The sequence below is a fragment of the Gobio gobio genome, assembly GCF_949357685.1.
Source record: "Gobio gobio genome assembly, chromosome: 15".
Classification (NCBI taxonomy): domain Eukaryota; kingdom Metazoa; phylum Chordata; class Actinopteri; order Cypriniformes; family Gobionidae; genus Gobio; species Gobio gobio.
The window spans coordinates 29,420,176-29,436,437 of record NC_137108.1 but is presented as its reverse complement, the minus strand read 5'-3'; the positions used below and the strand labels follow the sequence as shown (position 1 = coordinate 29,436,437).

The window sequence follows — 16,262 nt, the reverse complement described above, 5'->3', positions numbered from 1 at the left end:
AAAACAAATATATCTATCAAATGGAAAGATTTTAACACATTTTAATTGATTCTTGGATAATGGGGAATAAATATAAGAGTTCGGTTTTTATAGGTTTAATCCATATGAAATATGACAACATATACTCATGTCTCAAAGTACTCTACTGTCCCAAAAATATACCACAAATTCCCAGAAAACACCTGCTGTTGTGTTCCCTTTAAACACTAGGGGAATAATATATATATATATATTTATATATGGGGGGGGAAAAAATCTAAATTTAGGTCAAATATTTAGAGCTTTTAAATATAAAATAATTAATAAAACTGCCAGGTCACATGGCAAATAAGTTACTGTTAAAACTGTCAGATGATGCAAACCTTGAACATGCATATTTAATTATAATAAACCACTTTACAAAATAAGGGTGTGTGTGTTGAGGGTCATGGATGTCAGATTGCCTGGGTTGTGTGAATAATGTTATAGTTGGCATGTTATCTCAACATGGCATTGCTTTATGCTCTATAGCATTGCTTTAGTTTCTACACCATCTGCTGCTCTCCTCTGATCCTTCTTCTTGATCCGGTAAATAACAATGACCAGGAACAGAACTGAAAAAAAAAAAAAATTCAAACTCAATTGGCTTCTTTTTATGTTTAAATATAAACATAGCAAAATGAGTTCCAACATATCAGTCTTACTGATGAAGCCGAATATTCCTGCCAGTATGCCGATGGTGCTGCCCATGCCTGGCTTCCAGCCGTGAGCTTGTGGCTCCATGTAACAGTAGCCCAATTTAGTGCAGTTACATATACGCACTAAGAAAAAGAAGAAATCTCAGCTTAGATGTTATACCATGCTAAAGTACGAGCCAGCCTATGAGTGAGTTGAATGTTATATATGAAATACAGAGAAAAAAATTGTTTACCATCAAACTTCTGAGTGATACCCATCCCAGCATTGTCTTTGATGTTGATGGGAATACTGACGTCCTGATCACTTGAGGGCTTTTTCTTCAGGATCAGCTTCGCTGAGGTTCCTGCAGATACCCAAACATGTTTACACAGTTCCAGCAGTAAATAAATTAAATGCAGACGTCATACAGAGGGGCTTTGCACACTTGAAATTGTGAATGCTGGGTCCTTCTGAACCCTGGGTTATCTTGCTTCACGTTTCACATTGCTCCTAAATTACTCTGGGTTAACAATTAATCCTGGGTATTCATAAACTTCTGTTTTAAACTACATTCCTAAACCCTAGGTTAACGTTCTTATTTGCATATTTGCTGTGTCAGTGTCATTGATTTGATGAACGCAGTAGGCGACCAGTTGCGCAGTTGCGCATCCTCATGTTATATATTGCTGACTGAACTTTCAAGTTCATAGTGAATCGACTTTTCGGTTAAATGGTTTCTTCTTCAGTTGTCGCATTTTCTGTCACCATTTGATATTTTTCCACTCAAATGCTGAAATATAGGCCACTGTTTATACAACACGCTGTGTTTCTGTGACTGTACGAAGCAGGTCAATATGAGGCATGTGATTGGCTGTCTGTTGCTAAGCATAGCAGTAACCTGCTCCAGACCAGGGTTTCATAACCCCTGGTAAAACATGGTGCTTTTAACCCGCTTCTAAATCACAAGTGTGTAACATCCCTTAACCCAGGGTTAAAAGCAGGGTTTAGAAATACGATAAACTGGGTTAAGCGTAGTGTGAAAAGTGCATAAGCCTGTTGTTTTTAAAGGCTAATCTAAAGATCTGCTCACCATCCACAGGTTTGATCTCAAAGTTTGGTGACTTGCGGTTAATGGAAAAGGTGAAAGGCTCTCCATAGGGGTCTGCATCCTTATCTACAGCAGTGAGTATCAAGGGGGTCATGTCTTGCACGCAGATGTAGTTCTGTTTCCACTGAAGTTTAGGGTAGTTGTCGTTCACATCCAGCAGATGAATATTCACCTTCATCTCAGCCTCCTGCTTGTCTCCCTCTGAAAGGAACAGAAATAGATTGTAATATTTACCAAATGACACTGGCAATGCATCGGAGCTCTGCTGTGTTCTTCTCACCTGTCTCATAAGCGATGACTGTGAGAGTGATCTGCTCCACCGTCTCTCTGTCCAGAGCAGCTTTAGTCTTCAGTTCACCAGAGTCAGCGTCCAGCTCGAACCAATTATGTTCATCTCCTTCTATCTTCAGCCTGTCAAACAGAACATTGAAAAGCAGGAATTACATTAAATGCATTTAAAATACTAATTATTACTAACAAGAGCTATCAAACACGAGTTACGGCTCCCAGACAGCTGTTTTAAATAACATATATAGTGAAGGTGAAAAGTCTCAAACCACTTTAAAAATGTGAGATTTTAAGATTTTAAGTAAATAAACGAAATAAATTAGGACTATTTCTAGGCCACTATTTAAAGGGATAGTTCACCCAAACAATACAATTCTATCATTAATTACTCACCTCATCAAAAAAGATCTTCATTTGTGTTATGAAGATGAACGAAAATCTTACAGGTTTGGAACGACATGAGGGCGACACGAGTAATTAACAGAATCTTCATTCTGGGGTGAACTATCCTTTAAATATGCAAAGTTGTGAATCATGTGAACAAAAGGAGATGTTCTTGCTTCCAAGATGCTTTTTTGTAACCTCAAGACATGCTGGAGAACATGATCACCAACTTGCTTTAACTTAAATTGCCATGCTAATAAATCAAAAATGTATAATACATAAATAAAAAAATGCTAAATATAATTTTCACTAGTGGTCTCTGACATTTGTACCTCCATTGAATATCAAACCACCAATAAACCTGACAATAATTATATCATAAAATTCACTTCTTTAGCACACACACACACACACACACACACACACACACACACACACACACACACACACACACACACAAATCAAGCTTTAAATTTTGGTTCAGCTAATGTGCTTTCTTAATCTAGAGCAAAAGACCAGGAGTTAATTCTTTAAATTCAAAAGCAATGTTCTATTCTATAACCAGTTCTTAGTAATCAAGGTAAGTTTGCATTACATTTTACCAGCGTAGACAGAATTATCTTTTTTTTTTTTATTGTTCCACCAATAGGCTTGGAATTATATGTGATCTCTTGTGTTCACAAAACACATAATTGCTCAAACCGAACTCTCTCGAAGTAGTATAATCAAAGCACTGCTAACAAACAATCTTATCTCATAAATGATCTGATTATGTAGGAGACACAATGCAAAGCATTACTTGATAGTCCTCCCCTCTGGATCCTTGGCTTCAGCTTTCATTATTACGGTTCCAATTGTGATGTTTTCTGGGACATTGACATTAAGAGTGTCCACTTCAAATTTCGGAGGCTCGTCCACATCCACCAGCTGAATGACAACGACTGCTGTGGCATTTTCATCATATTCCACTCCTTTGATCAGGGGCTCTGGATTACGGGCATCAATCTGAAGGTTGTAGATACTCTGGAGCTCGTAATCCAGTGGCTGAAGATCGAGAATATGAAAACAAAAGAAATATAAAGGGGACAGAAAGCAGAAATGTGCAACGTTTTTGCAATATGAGTCATCTTGTTACCCTAGCGATGTAGACTCTGCCCGCTCCTGTGGCTTCATCGACCTCAATGGAGATGTGGTTATGTGGGTCTCCAGCAGAGATATGATACTCCACCCTAGAGCTTCCTGTTCCTGGGTCATCTGCATCTGTGGCTTTGATGGTGAGCAAAGTGGTGCCCACTTCAGCCAGTTCAGGAACACTGTAGGTCCCATACTGCAACAGAGGAAAGTATCAACAAGGGAATAGTAAATTACAGCAGAGATTTAATATTCAATCATCTACAGGAAGAAGGACTATAATTTAAGGAGTGAAATAAAATATATACATTTTTTTTCTCGAAGACAGGGATTTCATTATTGATGTCGATGACATTGATGACTGCAGTACATTCCGTAGTGTAAACTACAAATAAGGGCAAAAGTTAGGATGCACATTCTTCTTCATAAATGTTCATTTTTAGTTTCATTTGAGTTTGCATTTACCTCCATCGGTCACAGTAAAGGCGAGCTCATACCGAGACACCATTTTCCTTTGAAAGTTTTGATTGGCTACTTTGATTTCACCATTTACGTTGTCGATGGTAAACATTTTGTCAGATGGCTTGGTAGGCTTCTGGCTCAGGAGTGTGTAGGTTAGAAGCGAGTTTATTGTGTTCTCCTGATCACTATCATGAGCAGGCAGAACACCAATCAGATTACCTAAAGACATGCATATCATTAAAAATGTCAATGAAGGAAAAAGATAATCCAGTCTGAGAACACTAAAATACTAAATAGAAGCCTTTTCACTAGTGGTGTCCGGCTTTTGGACACCTCTGAATGCATTTGGGCAGTTTCTGATGCAATGCGTGTTACAACGCTCTCTCATTATTACCTATTGGCTCATTCTCCTGCACTTCAAACACAGCTTCAGCACACATAGGAGCGTTATCATTCACATCCTCCACCTGCACAAAAATCTCCAAGGGGTTTTCCAATGCAACGCCCTGTTCGTCTTCTGCCATGGCCACCAATATGTACTAAAACACACAGAATTGTTATTAAAGGTCAGGCTTAAAATGCAACACTCGGTTTTATTCAATAAGTAACATGGAGTGAAATAGGTTAGACCCCTGCCCCGATGTAGTCTACAAACTGGCATTTACTATTTCTCTCTTTGGTTAAATTTCTCATGCCTTTCTATTTACCATATTTTTCTCTTCTCTGTCCAGAGGAGCTGTAGCATAGATCTCTCCATCTCGATTGATGGTGAAGGGGAAGGAAAGTCTTTCTTTCTGTACCAGCCTGTATAGTGCGGTGGGATCATTGCTGCGCACCTATTAAAAAAATCGTATTAATTTCAATGTAAACATTGTGTATACACTACAATAGAATAAAATTATATGAATAAAAAAATGTAAAGTATAGGCACTGCCTACCGTAACATAACATTGTTTTTAGATCCAGACTTACTGTGGCAAGATACAGAGGGTATTCCTCCTCTAAATTTTCTCTAAGTGTGATTGTTCCAGGGTTGACCCAGAGGTTTTGAATGATAGCTATGTTGACTCGTGCCGTGCTGCTCCAAGCGTTTGGATCTCCCAAATCTTCTGCACGAACAATCAGTACATAGTCTGGATCCAGGACAAGATTCACTTGTCTTCTTTCTGCTCAAACAAAAATAAACACTGATTATTCAACTGTCATCGAATTTGATTGGCTGAGTGGCATTACAAAAGGGGTGGTATTTAGTGTAGCAGCAATGGGACTTTTCACTGTTTAAGCCTCTTTTCCACCATCGGAAACATGATAACGTATCACAAGAACGTAGAGTAAGCGCTTTGAACTGCGAGAGGTGTTACACTTTCTAGGTAAGTTGAATACGGAAGGCGGTCTTGCGGAAGCTAGATATTTTTCTTAATAAAGTTTTAAATGTGGATATTTTCCTTACAAAACCCCATTGATTAGCTTCAGAAGGCCTTTATTAACCCCCCAGAGCTGTGTGGACGTTTATTATGGATGGATGTGCTTTTTTGAGCTTCAAACTCAATGGATCCCGTTCACTGCCATTATAAAGCTTGGAAGCGTCAGGATATTTATTCATTTAACTCTGATTGTGTTCATCAGAAAGAAGAAAGTCATAGGATGGCTTGAGGGTGAGTAAATCATGGGATAATTTTAAAGTGAACCGCTCACTGAAGTAGAGAGTTTCAGTCAATAAAATATTATTCCGCAGCATGACATGAAGTGACAGACCTGCACATTTCTGTTAGTAGCATGATTTGAGCTGGGAATGTGGATCCTGAATGGTCAAGTAATCTGGGTCAAATCCTGCCTCATATCTGAGACTGTTGTAATCTGCACTGATGAGGGGCTGAACCGCTTGAGCTCAGTTAATGACTGCGTTCTTATTTACAGCACATGGCACGTTCCACACACCAGAGCGAATGTAATCACAGAAGTTCTCATCATTAACACACCAGTTTAATCTGAGTGTGTATGTGAGAGTACTGTAATCAGCTCTGTTCATGACATGCCCCAGATAGCAGGTACGTCTCTAAGATGTCTGCTAAAGAGCGCTTAAAGGGATAGTTCACCCAAAAATTACTTTCTTCAGTAGAACACAAATGAAGATTTTTAACTCCAACCGTTGCAGTGTGATAGTCGTATAATGCATGTCAATGGGGATATTTTAGAGTATGAGAGAAATGAGAGTAAAAACACATAAACATACGAATCCTTATTAAAACATGCGGCTCGCGGCGACACATTGATGTCTTAAGACACGAAACGATATTTGTTAATTTAACAAACAGTATTTGTTAATTTTTTACCTGTTATCAGACGAATGTCATCTAGTTTTCCCAGCGCCATAACTTCCGGCGAATAAGGTCAAAATACTGGCGCTATCAAAGATATATATACGTAGATGCCTCATTCGACCGATCTGTGCAGGTACTAATGAGGAATCTATGTATATATCTATGATCGCGCCGGTATTTTGCATGTATTTTGACCTTATTCGCCGGAAGTGATGGCGCGGGGACGGTTGATTCAGAGCCATAGAAAAATTTTTAAATTTTTTTTAAATATGGATATTTTTCTTACACAAACGCATCGATTCGCTTCAGAAGGCCTTTATTAACACCCTGGAGCCGTGTGGAGCACGTTATTTGACGGACAGATGTATTTTTTATGGACTTCAAAAACAGAGCAACTATTACTGCTATTATAATGCTTGGATTAGCCAGAACATTTTTAATATAACTCAGATTTTATCCGTCTGAAAGAAGAATGTCATATACACCTCGGATGACTTGAGGGTGAGTAAATCATGGGCTAATTTTCATTTTTGGGTGAACCATCCCTTTAATCTGGAAAACATCTGTTGTGTACAAACATCTGATAAACATCTTAGAAAAAGCAGTTTTACACACATTTAAATAATAAACGTCTTAAAGACATTTTCTAAATGTCTATTTAACATCTGACAGGAAACGTCTTAAAGACATATTGCAGATGAAAAAAATACATCTTGCAGACATCAATTGACATCTCTGTGATGTATGTGTGCCATCAGGGGTTCTGTCCTCCCGCATGCTCTCATTCGCTCACAGAGGATCAAACAGTGGAGAGAGACCCAAATACTGGTTTCATTTGGTCCATTTATATACTTCTGAAAGTTCTGTGTTATTCATTGTGAAATGCTATTAAATGAGTCTCTTAAAACTGCTTTTTCAAATAATGCTGTGAGCACAAATCTGTTAAATAGCATGATCATTGTGTGTGTTCTCACCAACACGCTCGACGCATGTGTAAAAGGGGTTGTTCTCTAGTGGTATGTTGTTCTTTGGAATACAGTAGTCCTCAAACTTCTTCTTCAGGACATCAGGACTGCCACGGATCTCCCCGCGGCTGTATGTTAAGGCGGGCCTGGCCTTCAGAAACTCTGCTCCTGCAATACAACAGCAATATAATGAAACGCAACAAAAATCACTCAGTAAAAATAACATGCACATTTAAGTTTTCCATGTATTTTTTTTTCCAGATGTGTTGCTGTACCATGGTCTGTTACAAAGATTTCTCCACTGTCTGGGTTTATGTCAAAGTAAAACGTGTTTCCGGGATTGGGGATTTGGTTCACAATGCTGAATGTCAGTTGAGCATTTACTGTGTCGGGATCATCTGCATCTGATGCGAACACCTGCATGAATGCAAATCCTGCAAGCACACAAGATTAAAAGTACAGTGAAAAAGTGAGTTCATGGAAAGTGTTTCATTTGAACAGTTTAGAGAATCAGCAAGTTTCAGCATCCAATGATAATGTGTGTGTTTCTCTCACCTGCAGGCGAATGCTCTCTAACACTGCCACTGTACTGATTCTCACTAAAGACAGGCGGATTGTTGTTGACATCCACAACTTGCAAAACAACTACGTAAGGCCCATCGACAGTTTCACCATCTGCTGAAAGTGCTTCAATCTGAAGAGAAACACACATATTTAGAATTTTTTGTTTTATAATTAATATATGTATGTCGACATATTTTTTCGGAACTGTCTTGGTGTGATGTGCTATACAATTTAAAGCTTTAAAACATTTGTATCTATATATATATTCTATTTAATATATGAAATAATTGTATATAATTATTATGTGGTTTTATGACCTAGAAAGGAATATTGTGCTTTTAAAAATAAATGTTCACTCCACAACCATTTAAAGTGAACTAGTGAAGGGATAATACAGGGATTAAACATTGTGAAAATAAATGGTATCCAGTTTAAGGACCTAAAATATAGACTTTCCTTATACATTTATTTGAACCCAAAACCATTTTTCTAAAAATAATACATGACTGTGTTTGTGTTATACATCAACAATGTGTTATGTGCATACTAGAAACAAACAACGTAAGAATTTTGTGTCTTTTCAAAGACCCAAGTGCTTGCATGTTATGTGTAATACATCATACAACAATAATATATTACATCTAGATGGTGTTTTTTCTCAGGGCTCCATTCCAGAGGTTGATCCAGAAATAGCCAGCCGTCTGAAGAGATATTGATCTTTCCTTCGGTCTCTCCACTTAAATGGTATGAAGAGACATCTTCCGATGCAGATGTAAACTGAACAAAGAACAGATTTCTAGAATATTTCCAATGAAAACATTCAAACATATTACTGACCATACATCTACCCATGCATTTTCGAATGGAAATGTGCATCTTGTAGAGACAACTAACCGTTCAAACACAAGAATGGAGCCTACAGTACCTGGTAAATGGCATAAGGCACAGGTGTAGCCTCTGGCACATCTAAAACTTTATGTCCTAATGGCCCCTTTTTGTCCTCCATACCTATCCCATGAGCCTGAGAGAGGAAATAAAGTTCTGAGTGAGAATTATGAAGCCGTATGAAAAAGAGCACCCTTTAGACTAATTGACAAAATCACCAATATACACCGATCAGGCATAACATTATGAAAGGTGAAGTGAATAACACTGATTATCTCTTCATCATGGCACCTGTTAGTGGGTGGGATATATTAGCCAGAAAGTGAACATTTTGTCCTCAAAGTTGATGTGTTGGAAGCAGGAAAAATGGGCAAGCGTAAGGATTTGAGCGAGTTTTACAAGGGCCAAATTGTGATGGCTAGACGACTGGGTCAGAGCATCTACAAAACTGCAGCTCTTGTGGGGTGTTCCCGGTCTGCAGTGGTCAGTATCTATCAAAAGTGGTCCAAGGAAGGAACACTGATGAACCAGCGACAGGGTCATGGGCGGCCCAAGGCTCATTGATGCATGTAAAAAGCGAAGGCTGGTCCGTGTGTCCGATCAAACAGACGAGCTACTGTAGCTCAGATTGCTCAAGAAGTCAATGCTGGTTCTGATAGAATCTCAATCCACTTGAGCATCTGTGGGATGTGCTGAACAAACAAGTCTGATCCATGGAGGCCCCACCTCACAACTTACAGGACTTAAAGGATCTGCTGCTAACATCTTGGTGCCAGATATCACAGCGCACATTCAGGGGTCTAGTGGAGTCTGTGCCTCGACGGGTCAGCGCTGTTTTGGCAGCAAAAGGGGGGCCAACACAATATTAGGAAGGTGGTCATGATGTTATGCCTAATTGTCAACCGCACCATATGATGTCAGTTATCAATCTAGACAGTCATGAGCAACATTAGCAGCCTGTATTGTTTCTGAGAATGGGATTTCCTTGCAAAACACCCTACATCTGACCACACTTCTTAATAAATAACCGAATAAAGCTGTTTAATTACTATATTGTCTTTCTGCAACATAAGCAGTAAATAATCCATCAAATGTATCTGTAATGTGAGTGAAGGTCGGAGTATTTGCTCATTTTGTGGATTATTTATGTAAAACAAATCATTTAACTTTCCACTGGCTGAATGAATCCAGATTATGTCTGTGTGTGAAGTCTTTGATTAATGGAGTGTGGCCAGAAAAATGGACTTCAGCACAGTTACTCATTTATGGACAGAATAAAAGACTGTAAGGTGACTACAAGGTCACCAAGTTAAAATCCTACTCGCACACACACTTACAATGCTGATGAGAAGGGTCAAGCATAGCAAACGTGCACCTCTCATCTTCCCGACCAACAAAACCTGATGGAAAAGATAGGAAAACATTGCCTTTAATTAAAATCACCTTACTACAGAAGCAATTCTAATTCATAGCGGTGACATTTGTTTGTCAAATAACTTTATTAGATGGCTATTCCCTGACATGATGGCTGTGCAAACTGAGCAATATTAAAGCATATTTTGAAGACACCGTCTGCTTCTTTAATGTTAAACTTCAGTCAATGATTATCAGCGAAAAGTACTATTCAACTAGAAGTCCTGAGTAATATTTTAAAACATTACAAATATTTCACCATATAAAATATTTTTTTTCTATGTGTGTGTACAGGAATTTCCTTTTTTTATATTTGTTTCCCTCTATTACGAAACTAATTTGTGTATATTTTATCAGTCCCTCCGTGGGTCTCAAAAATCCATACAAATAGTAGATTTGATGGTGACATCATGACTCTTGTCATGTGGTGCAGTGTGTGTGTGTTTTTCATGAATCACAGCCCATAAAAAGGTTATTTAAAGGTCACTTGGCATTCTTGTGCGGGGGGCGTCCTGTGCCAGACAGCACTGACTATGTGCGCGTGTGTCACTGCTGCATCACAGTTTATTACATTTTACAATGTCTGTACTGACAGTCATATTACAATGCCTTTTAAACAAATTAACCATTAAATAATGATGTACATGTGGATACACTCATCTGAGAAGAGGAACGGGCCAAAAGAATTATGTTATACGGTGTTTCAATATTTTATTTTAATTTAGTCTTTTTCACATATTTTTCTTTCTTTGTCTGATTTCCTAAATGCATGGTGAAACCATGTATTGTACCCTGAAATTTCAGGGTTATTTCTCAGTTACAAAGAAACAATAGATTATCAATTGATTCTTATATTATATGATAACTTTTTGAAGATGTTGCTTTGTAAAAGCAAAGAACATGATTGGTTTCTCAATTTAACATATCAAAGTGACATCATTCATACTGTAAAGAAAATATTTGTTGATTTTTTGAAAAAAGAAAGTAACCTGGTTGCCTTAAAATGTTAAGTTCACTGAAACTGAAAATGTTGAGTTGATAGAAGGAAATAGAATAAAAGAAGTAAGTTGCAGATCATTAATACAGGAAGCTGCGTACAGGCATGGCTCCATATTTCAGCTCGACCATATTAATCTAGATAATCAATAAACAGAATTATCTAGAGATGTTTATCTGTTCACACACAATGTGTGTGAACAGATAAACATCTCTAGATAAATCTTATTGAGTCAGTTTGAGTCTTTCCAAGAGTATAAGATGTGTCGGCTGTTCTGAAATGTTGTACTGAAATAAGAGGTATGGTTTAGTGCTTTACTGATACTGGATTTTTATTTCTCTCGTATCTGTCGGATCTATTGTGAAAGACAGACACGCCTTGAGACAGATGTGACACAAGGTGACATTGAAGTTAAGTGACCTCTGATAAGCTACTTCTGCTTAAAACTCAGTCAGCACTAAACAGATAAACGATTGTCTCCTTATATCTGTGTGTCTACGTACTTAAGGAATCAGGACATTCTGGTGCACAAGCTGAAATCAATCCTCGTTCTCTATGTTATAAACACCAGCTCAAAGTAGCAGCTGTAAGAATGAAAGTAAAGCAAATTCTTTAAAATTTCAAACAGAAAGTTTTTGAAACCAAAACCCGGCGATTCAAATAACATATAAAAATGCATTTATCCATTAAAGTGAGGTTAGACAGATATAAACGACAGTAACGCTTTTAGTATCCAGGTATGAGAACAAGAGGCCTTGCCTTCCAGCCAAGGCTTGTGACCTCTGATGACATTCTAACAGTATGAGATCAAAAAATATCAGGCCCACTTGTTCCTCTAGCAAATATGCTCATAAATACGTCCGCACCCAGAATGCAATACTACAATGCTACAGCAGGTTTCGAAATCTTTAAATGCCCTACCACATAAGCTGGTCAACACCCTTCTGAAAGCACTGAGCAAAGTCAGACAAGATCCCAGTCTGTCAAGGCATCACAATGCAAATTATGTATTGTAAACTAAGATACATTTTTAAAAATCAGAACTGAAAGACAACTAAGAAGAAAGCAAAGAAAGGATAAGACACACAGACCTGTCAGCAGAGCTCCTTTCCTCAAAAGACTGAGGTTTCAGTCTTGACAAGCTTCCTGCTCAAGTCAAAGTTTAACTACTTTATTGAAGCTAATCATTATCTACTGATTCACCATGAAGGGGAGTGGACTGTAAATGTAAGGTATATTTTATGGCTCCATTTGGCGAAAAGTATACTGGATCGGTGGATGTTAATGAGTAAACATCAAGCCTTTTAATTAGAGTCACCATGAAGCTTTTATATTTTTAAGGAATATATAAATGATTTATCCATACACGTTGTTATTTTTTTTTTTTAAACCATGTGCCTTCATAATCTTTCACTTTTCTTCTCTGATGACATGTTAACTCACATGAGATCACAGCAATGGCAAACCACAACCATCCAATCAATTCCCGTTGGATAAAAATAAGTCCCGCCCTAAAAGTCACAATAGGGAAGAAAAGACTATCCAACTTCATGCCAACTTAAAAGGACACACAACACACATTCATCCACAATCTCATCCATGTGACTTCCTCTATAATCAGCCTTACTGTAATATTTTCTTTGCAAGATGATTAAGACAAAGGGCACAAAACAAAATTCTGAGGACAAGCTTGAACAAAAAGAGAACATTTCTGAGAACAAGCTGTGTGAGACATGAAAATCACTGTACATTCAGAGAGAGCGTAAAGGTCACCTTCACACAGCTGTGTGCTCGCAATCTTGAGTAAGACAGGCCTGCAATCTTTGGCCCTTGATCTTTTGACGCTGGCTTGGTTGTTCTCCATGAGTCTCAGTTCTTCCGATACTGAAAATGAACACATTTGCAAGAACTTCGGATAATATTCATCAATGGCACTTAAAGGGATGGTTCACCTAAAAATAAAAACTTAATTTACTCACCCCCCATGTCGTTCCAAACCGATGGCTTTCTTTCTTCTGTGAAACATAAAAGAAGATATTTTTTTAAAAGTCATGGTAATTTTTATTACCGTGAAAGTCATAAAGTCCTTTGTTGTTTTGTGCCCCATTAATGTTCATTGTATTGATGAAAACAATTGAAATTGGAATTTCTATTCCACAAAAGAAAGAAAGAATCATTTGATGTTTTAAAGAATCATTTGAAACATTCTGATTAATTATTTCTGGTAAGAGCGACAGCACACTTTTTATTATATAATATAAATTAAAGCAATCAAATATTGTACAGCATTAACTTCTCGAAAATCTATTGTAACGACTTCCTGTAAAAGTGATTCTTTAAATGTAAATGTCTATGGCTAAAGGCACCTTGAGTGGTAGTTACTCAAGAAGTTCCCATGCTTTTCCATTGACTAATTATACAGCCATATCAGCAAAATGGAGAGATGGACGAGGGTAAAGGTTTAGGAATGAAGATATTTACTGCAGGCATCGATACTAAAACCTGTGTCGCTGATGATGTGAACTACATTTTTTTAATAACATTGCAACATTGTTGGTGATACAAGTTTGCTATAACATTTCATTGAGTCCACCTGCTGCCTCATAGCAGATCTGGCCTCAAAATGAGCAATACCTGACAATCTGCTAGCCTGTCTCACTCAAGGTGTGTACAGCAAGTACACATAAATAAAAAAAACACAGCTGCCTAGCTTCCGTCTTACACAGTTTTGACACATACGCTACATTCATAATCATTCACTAATATTCACACAGCAGTGATCACAGTTGAATGTGTCATAAATTTGTCCTTCTCACCTTTGAAAGGGAGTGTTTCTGAATAACAGGACTAAATGTGTTCCGGTAATACACATTTATTCACTAGTATAGTGATAAAAAGACCATGCTGTTATACACATAATCTGTGAATTGTTTTTATATATAAAGAATTATCTTTATGTATCACTTTACAATAAAGTCACTTGCATTAGCTAACAATTAGGAAGACATTCGCTACAGTATTGTAAATGTTCATACAAATACTGTTCACCATTAGCTCAGGTCCGTTAAATCATTTTAACATAGCCTATACAACTTTTGATTTTATTAATGTATTACTAAATTGAACTAAGATTAATAAATGCTTTAGAATTATTTTTCATTGTAAACAATATCTATTGTCACAATTTTGCCTACTTGATTGGTGACCTATAACTGCAAATAGTATCTTGGTGTTAAATTTGTCAAAATCCTTAAAAAAATGTTTTTATTATTATTATTATTATTAAGAGATATTAAATCACAGAATTTCAATGTATAGGGCTATTCAAACTTTTTGGACCCTACTTGAAAAAAACAAAACATTCACTTTAAAATGATCATTTAGGGTACGTTTAAACGACAATGATGACCTAAAAACGTTTTTCACAAACACACGACAATGTCAAAACGATCCCCATTCCATGATTCCATTCTAAAAACGCTGTATAGACCCTTTTCACATTTTCGGGTTTCTCAGAGCGGAAGTCGTCATAGTTGGGTTAACTTTAATAGCAGTGAATGAGAGTATACATTAAATATATATATTTTTTTGTGTCCCATTTGCTCAAAGAGCAAAAGAAAAACGGCACAATAGTGATTTCACAACTTTCAAAAAGAGGTTAATAAAATAGAGTGAGACTGATAATGGTAGTGAAGAGAGAAAGATGTTAAAGGGTTAGTTCACCCAAAAATGAAAATAATGTCATTTATTACTCACCCTCATGCCATTCCACACCCGTTAGACCTCCGTGATAACCGATTTCAAAACACTGCTTCATGAAGCTTCGGAGCGTATCGAATCATGATTCGGATCGCGTGTCAAACCGCCAAACTGCTGAAATCACGTGACTTTGGCGCCCCACTGAATCCACGTTGATTCGATGATTATTTTTGGCACACCAAAAATATTATTGTCACTTTATAATATTAATATTGAACCACTGTATTCACATGGACCGATTTAAATATGTTTTTACTACATTAATGGATCTTGAGAGTGTAAATTGCTTTGTTCCCTATGGAGGCCTCACTGAGCCTTCAGATTTCAACAAAAATATCTTAATTTGTGTTCCGAAGATGAACGGAAGTCTTTTACGGTTGTGGAACGGCATGAGGGTGAGTAATAAATGACATTATTTTCATTTTTGGGTGAACTAACCCTTTAATTTTTTACCATCATTCCCATAGACGCAGTATTAGAAGCATCCTCACAGCAGCGGTAACTTGTTTTTTGTAATTCGATGCAAAAGTAATATAATACAAAGTATTAGTGTTATAAATGTACAGAAAAAAAAATTAAAATACAAAAAACTTTGCAGGATTTACGATATTGATGACTGTTAAAACGCGTCATCACAGTCTGTGAAAAGGGTCTATTATGCATGTCAGGCCAGTAGTTGGCGATGTCACTTTGAAAAGAAACACTATAAACTGAACACATTATACATGCGCATGACGTCACCTTTTTTGTAGTTTACAAGGAAACATCGTTTTTAAATACTTGCACTATGAAACCTGTTTCAAAAGTTGGTTTAAGCCCCCAAAAAGCTGTTGTTGTGTATATTAATGGCCAAAGCGCATAAAAAGTTTTCTGTTTTAGTTAAAAAATGTGTTATGTTAACAGCCCTTAAGCCAACCCCTAATGTATTTTTAGAGAAATTTGCATCTGTATCATAAAAATATGCCTCCATATTTAAACCACAGTAACAGCTGGTGTATGTTTTCGTCAAGGTTAAAGGGATAGTTCACCCAAAAACGAAAATTTGATGTTTTTCTGCTTACCTCCAAGGCATCCAATATGTAGGTGTCTTTGTTTCTTCAGTAGAACACAAATGAAGATTTTTAACTCCAACTGTTTCAGTGTGATGGTCGTATAATGCATGTGAATGGGGTCCAATTCTATTAGAGTAAAAAAACATGCACAGACAACTTCAAATTAAACCCTGCGGCTCGTGGCGACACATTGATGTCTTAAGACAAGAAACAATCGGTTTCTGCGAGAAACCGAGCAGTATTTATGCTATTATTTCACCTATTATCAGACGAATG

General features: G+C 37.2%; 1 protein-coding gene across 1 annotated transcript; it reads right to left on the bottom strand.

Moving 5' to 3' along the window:
* Positions 1-252: 252 nt before the first annotated feature.
* Positions 253-10,147, bottom strand: cdh17 (cadherin 17, LI cadherin (liver-intestine); the record flags this gene model as incomplete). The annotated part of the gene is made up of 18 exons (XM_079838112.1): positions 253-593; positions 684-800; positions 911-1,021; positions 1,748-1,966; positions 2,046-2,176; positions 3,237-3,481; positions 3,573-3,764; positions 3,877-3,953; positions 4,034-4,249; positions 4,425-4,569; positions 4,738-4,866; positions 5,003-5,196; positions 7,326-7,484; positions 7,592-7,750; positions 7,872-8,010; positions 8,520-8,657; positions 8,806-8,901; positions 10,103-10,147. 18 exons carry the CDS (start codon positions 10,145-10,147, stop codon positions 505-507), a joined length of 2,601 nt encoding a protein of 866 aa, XP_079694238.1. The 3' UTR covers positions 253-504.
* Positions 10,148-16,262: the final 6,115 nt, after the last annotated feature.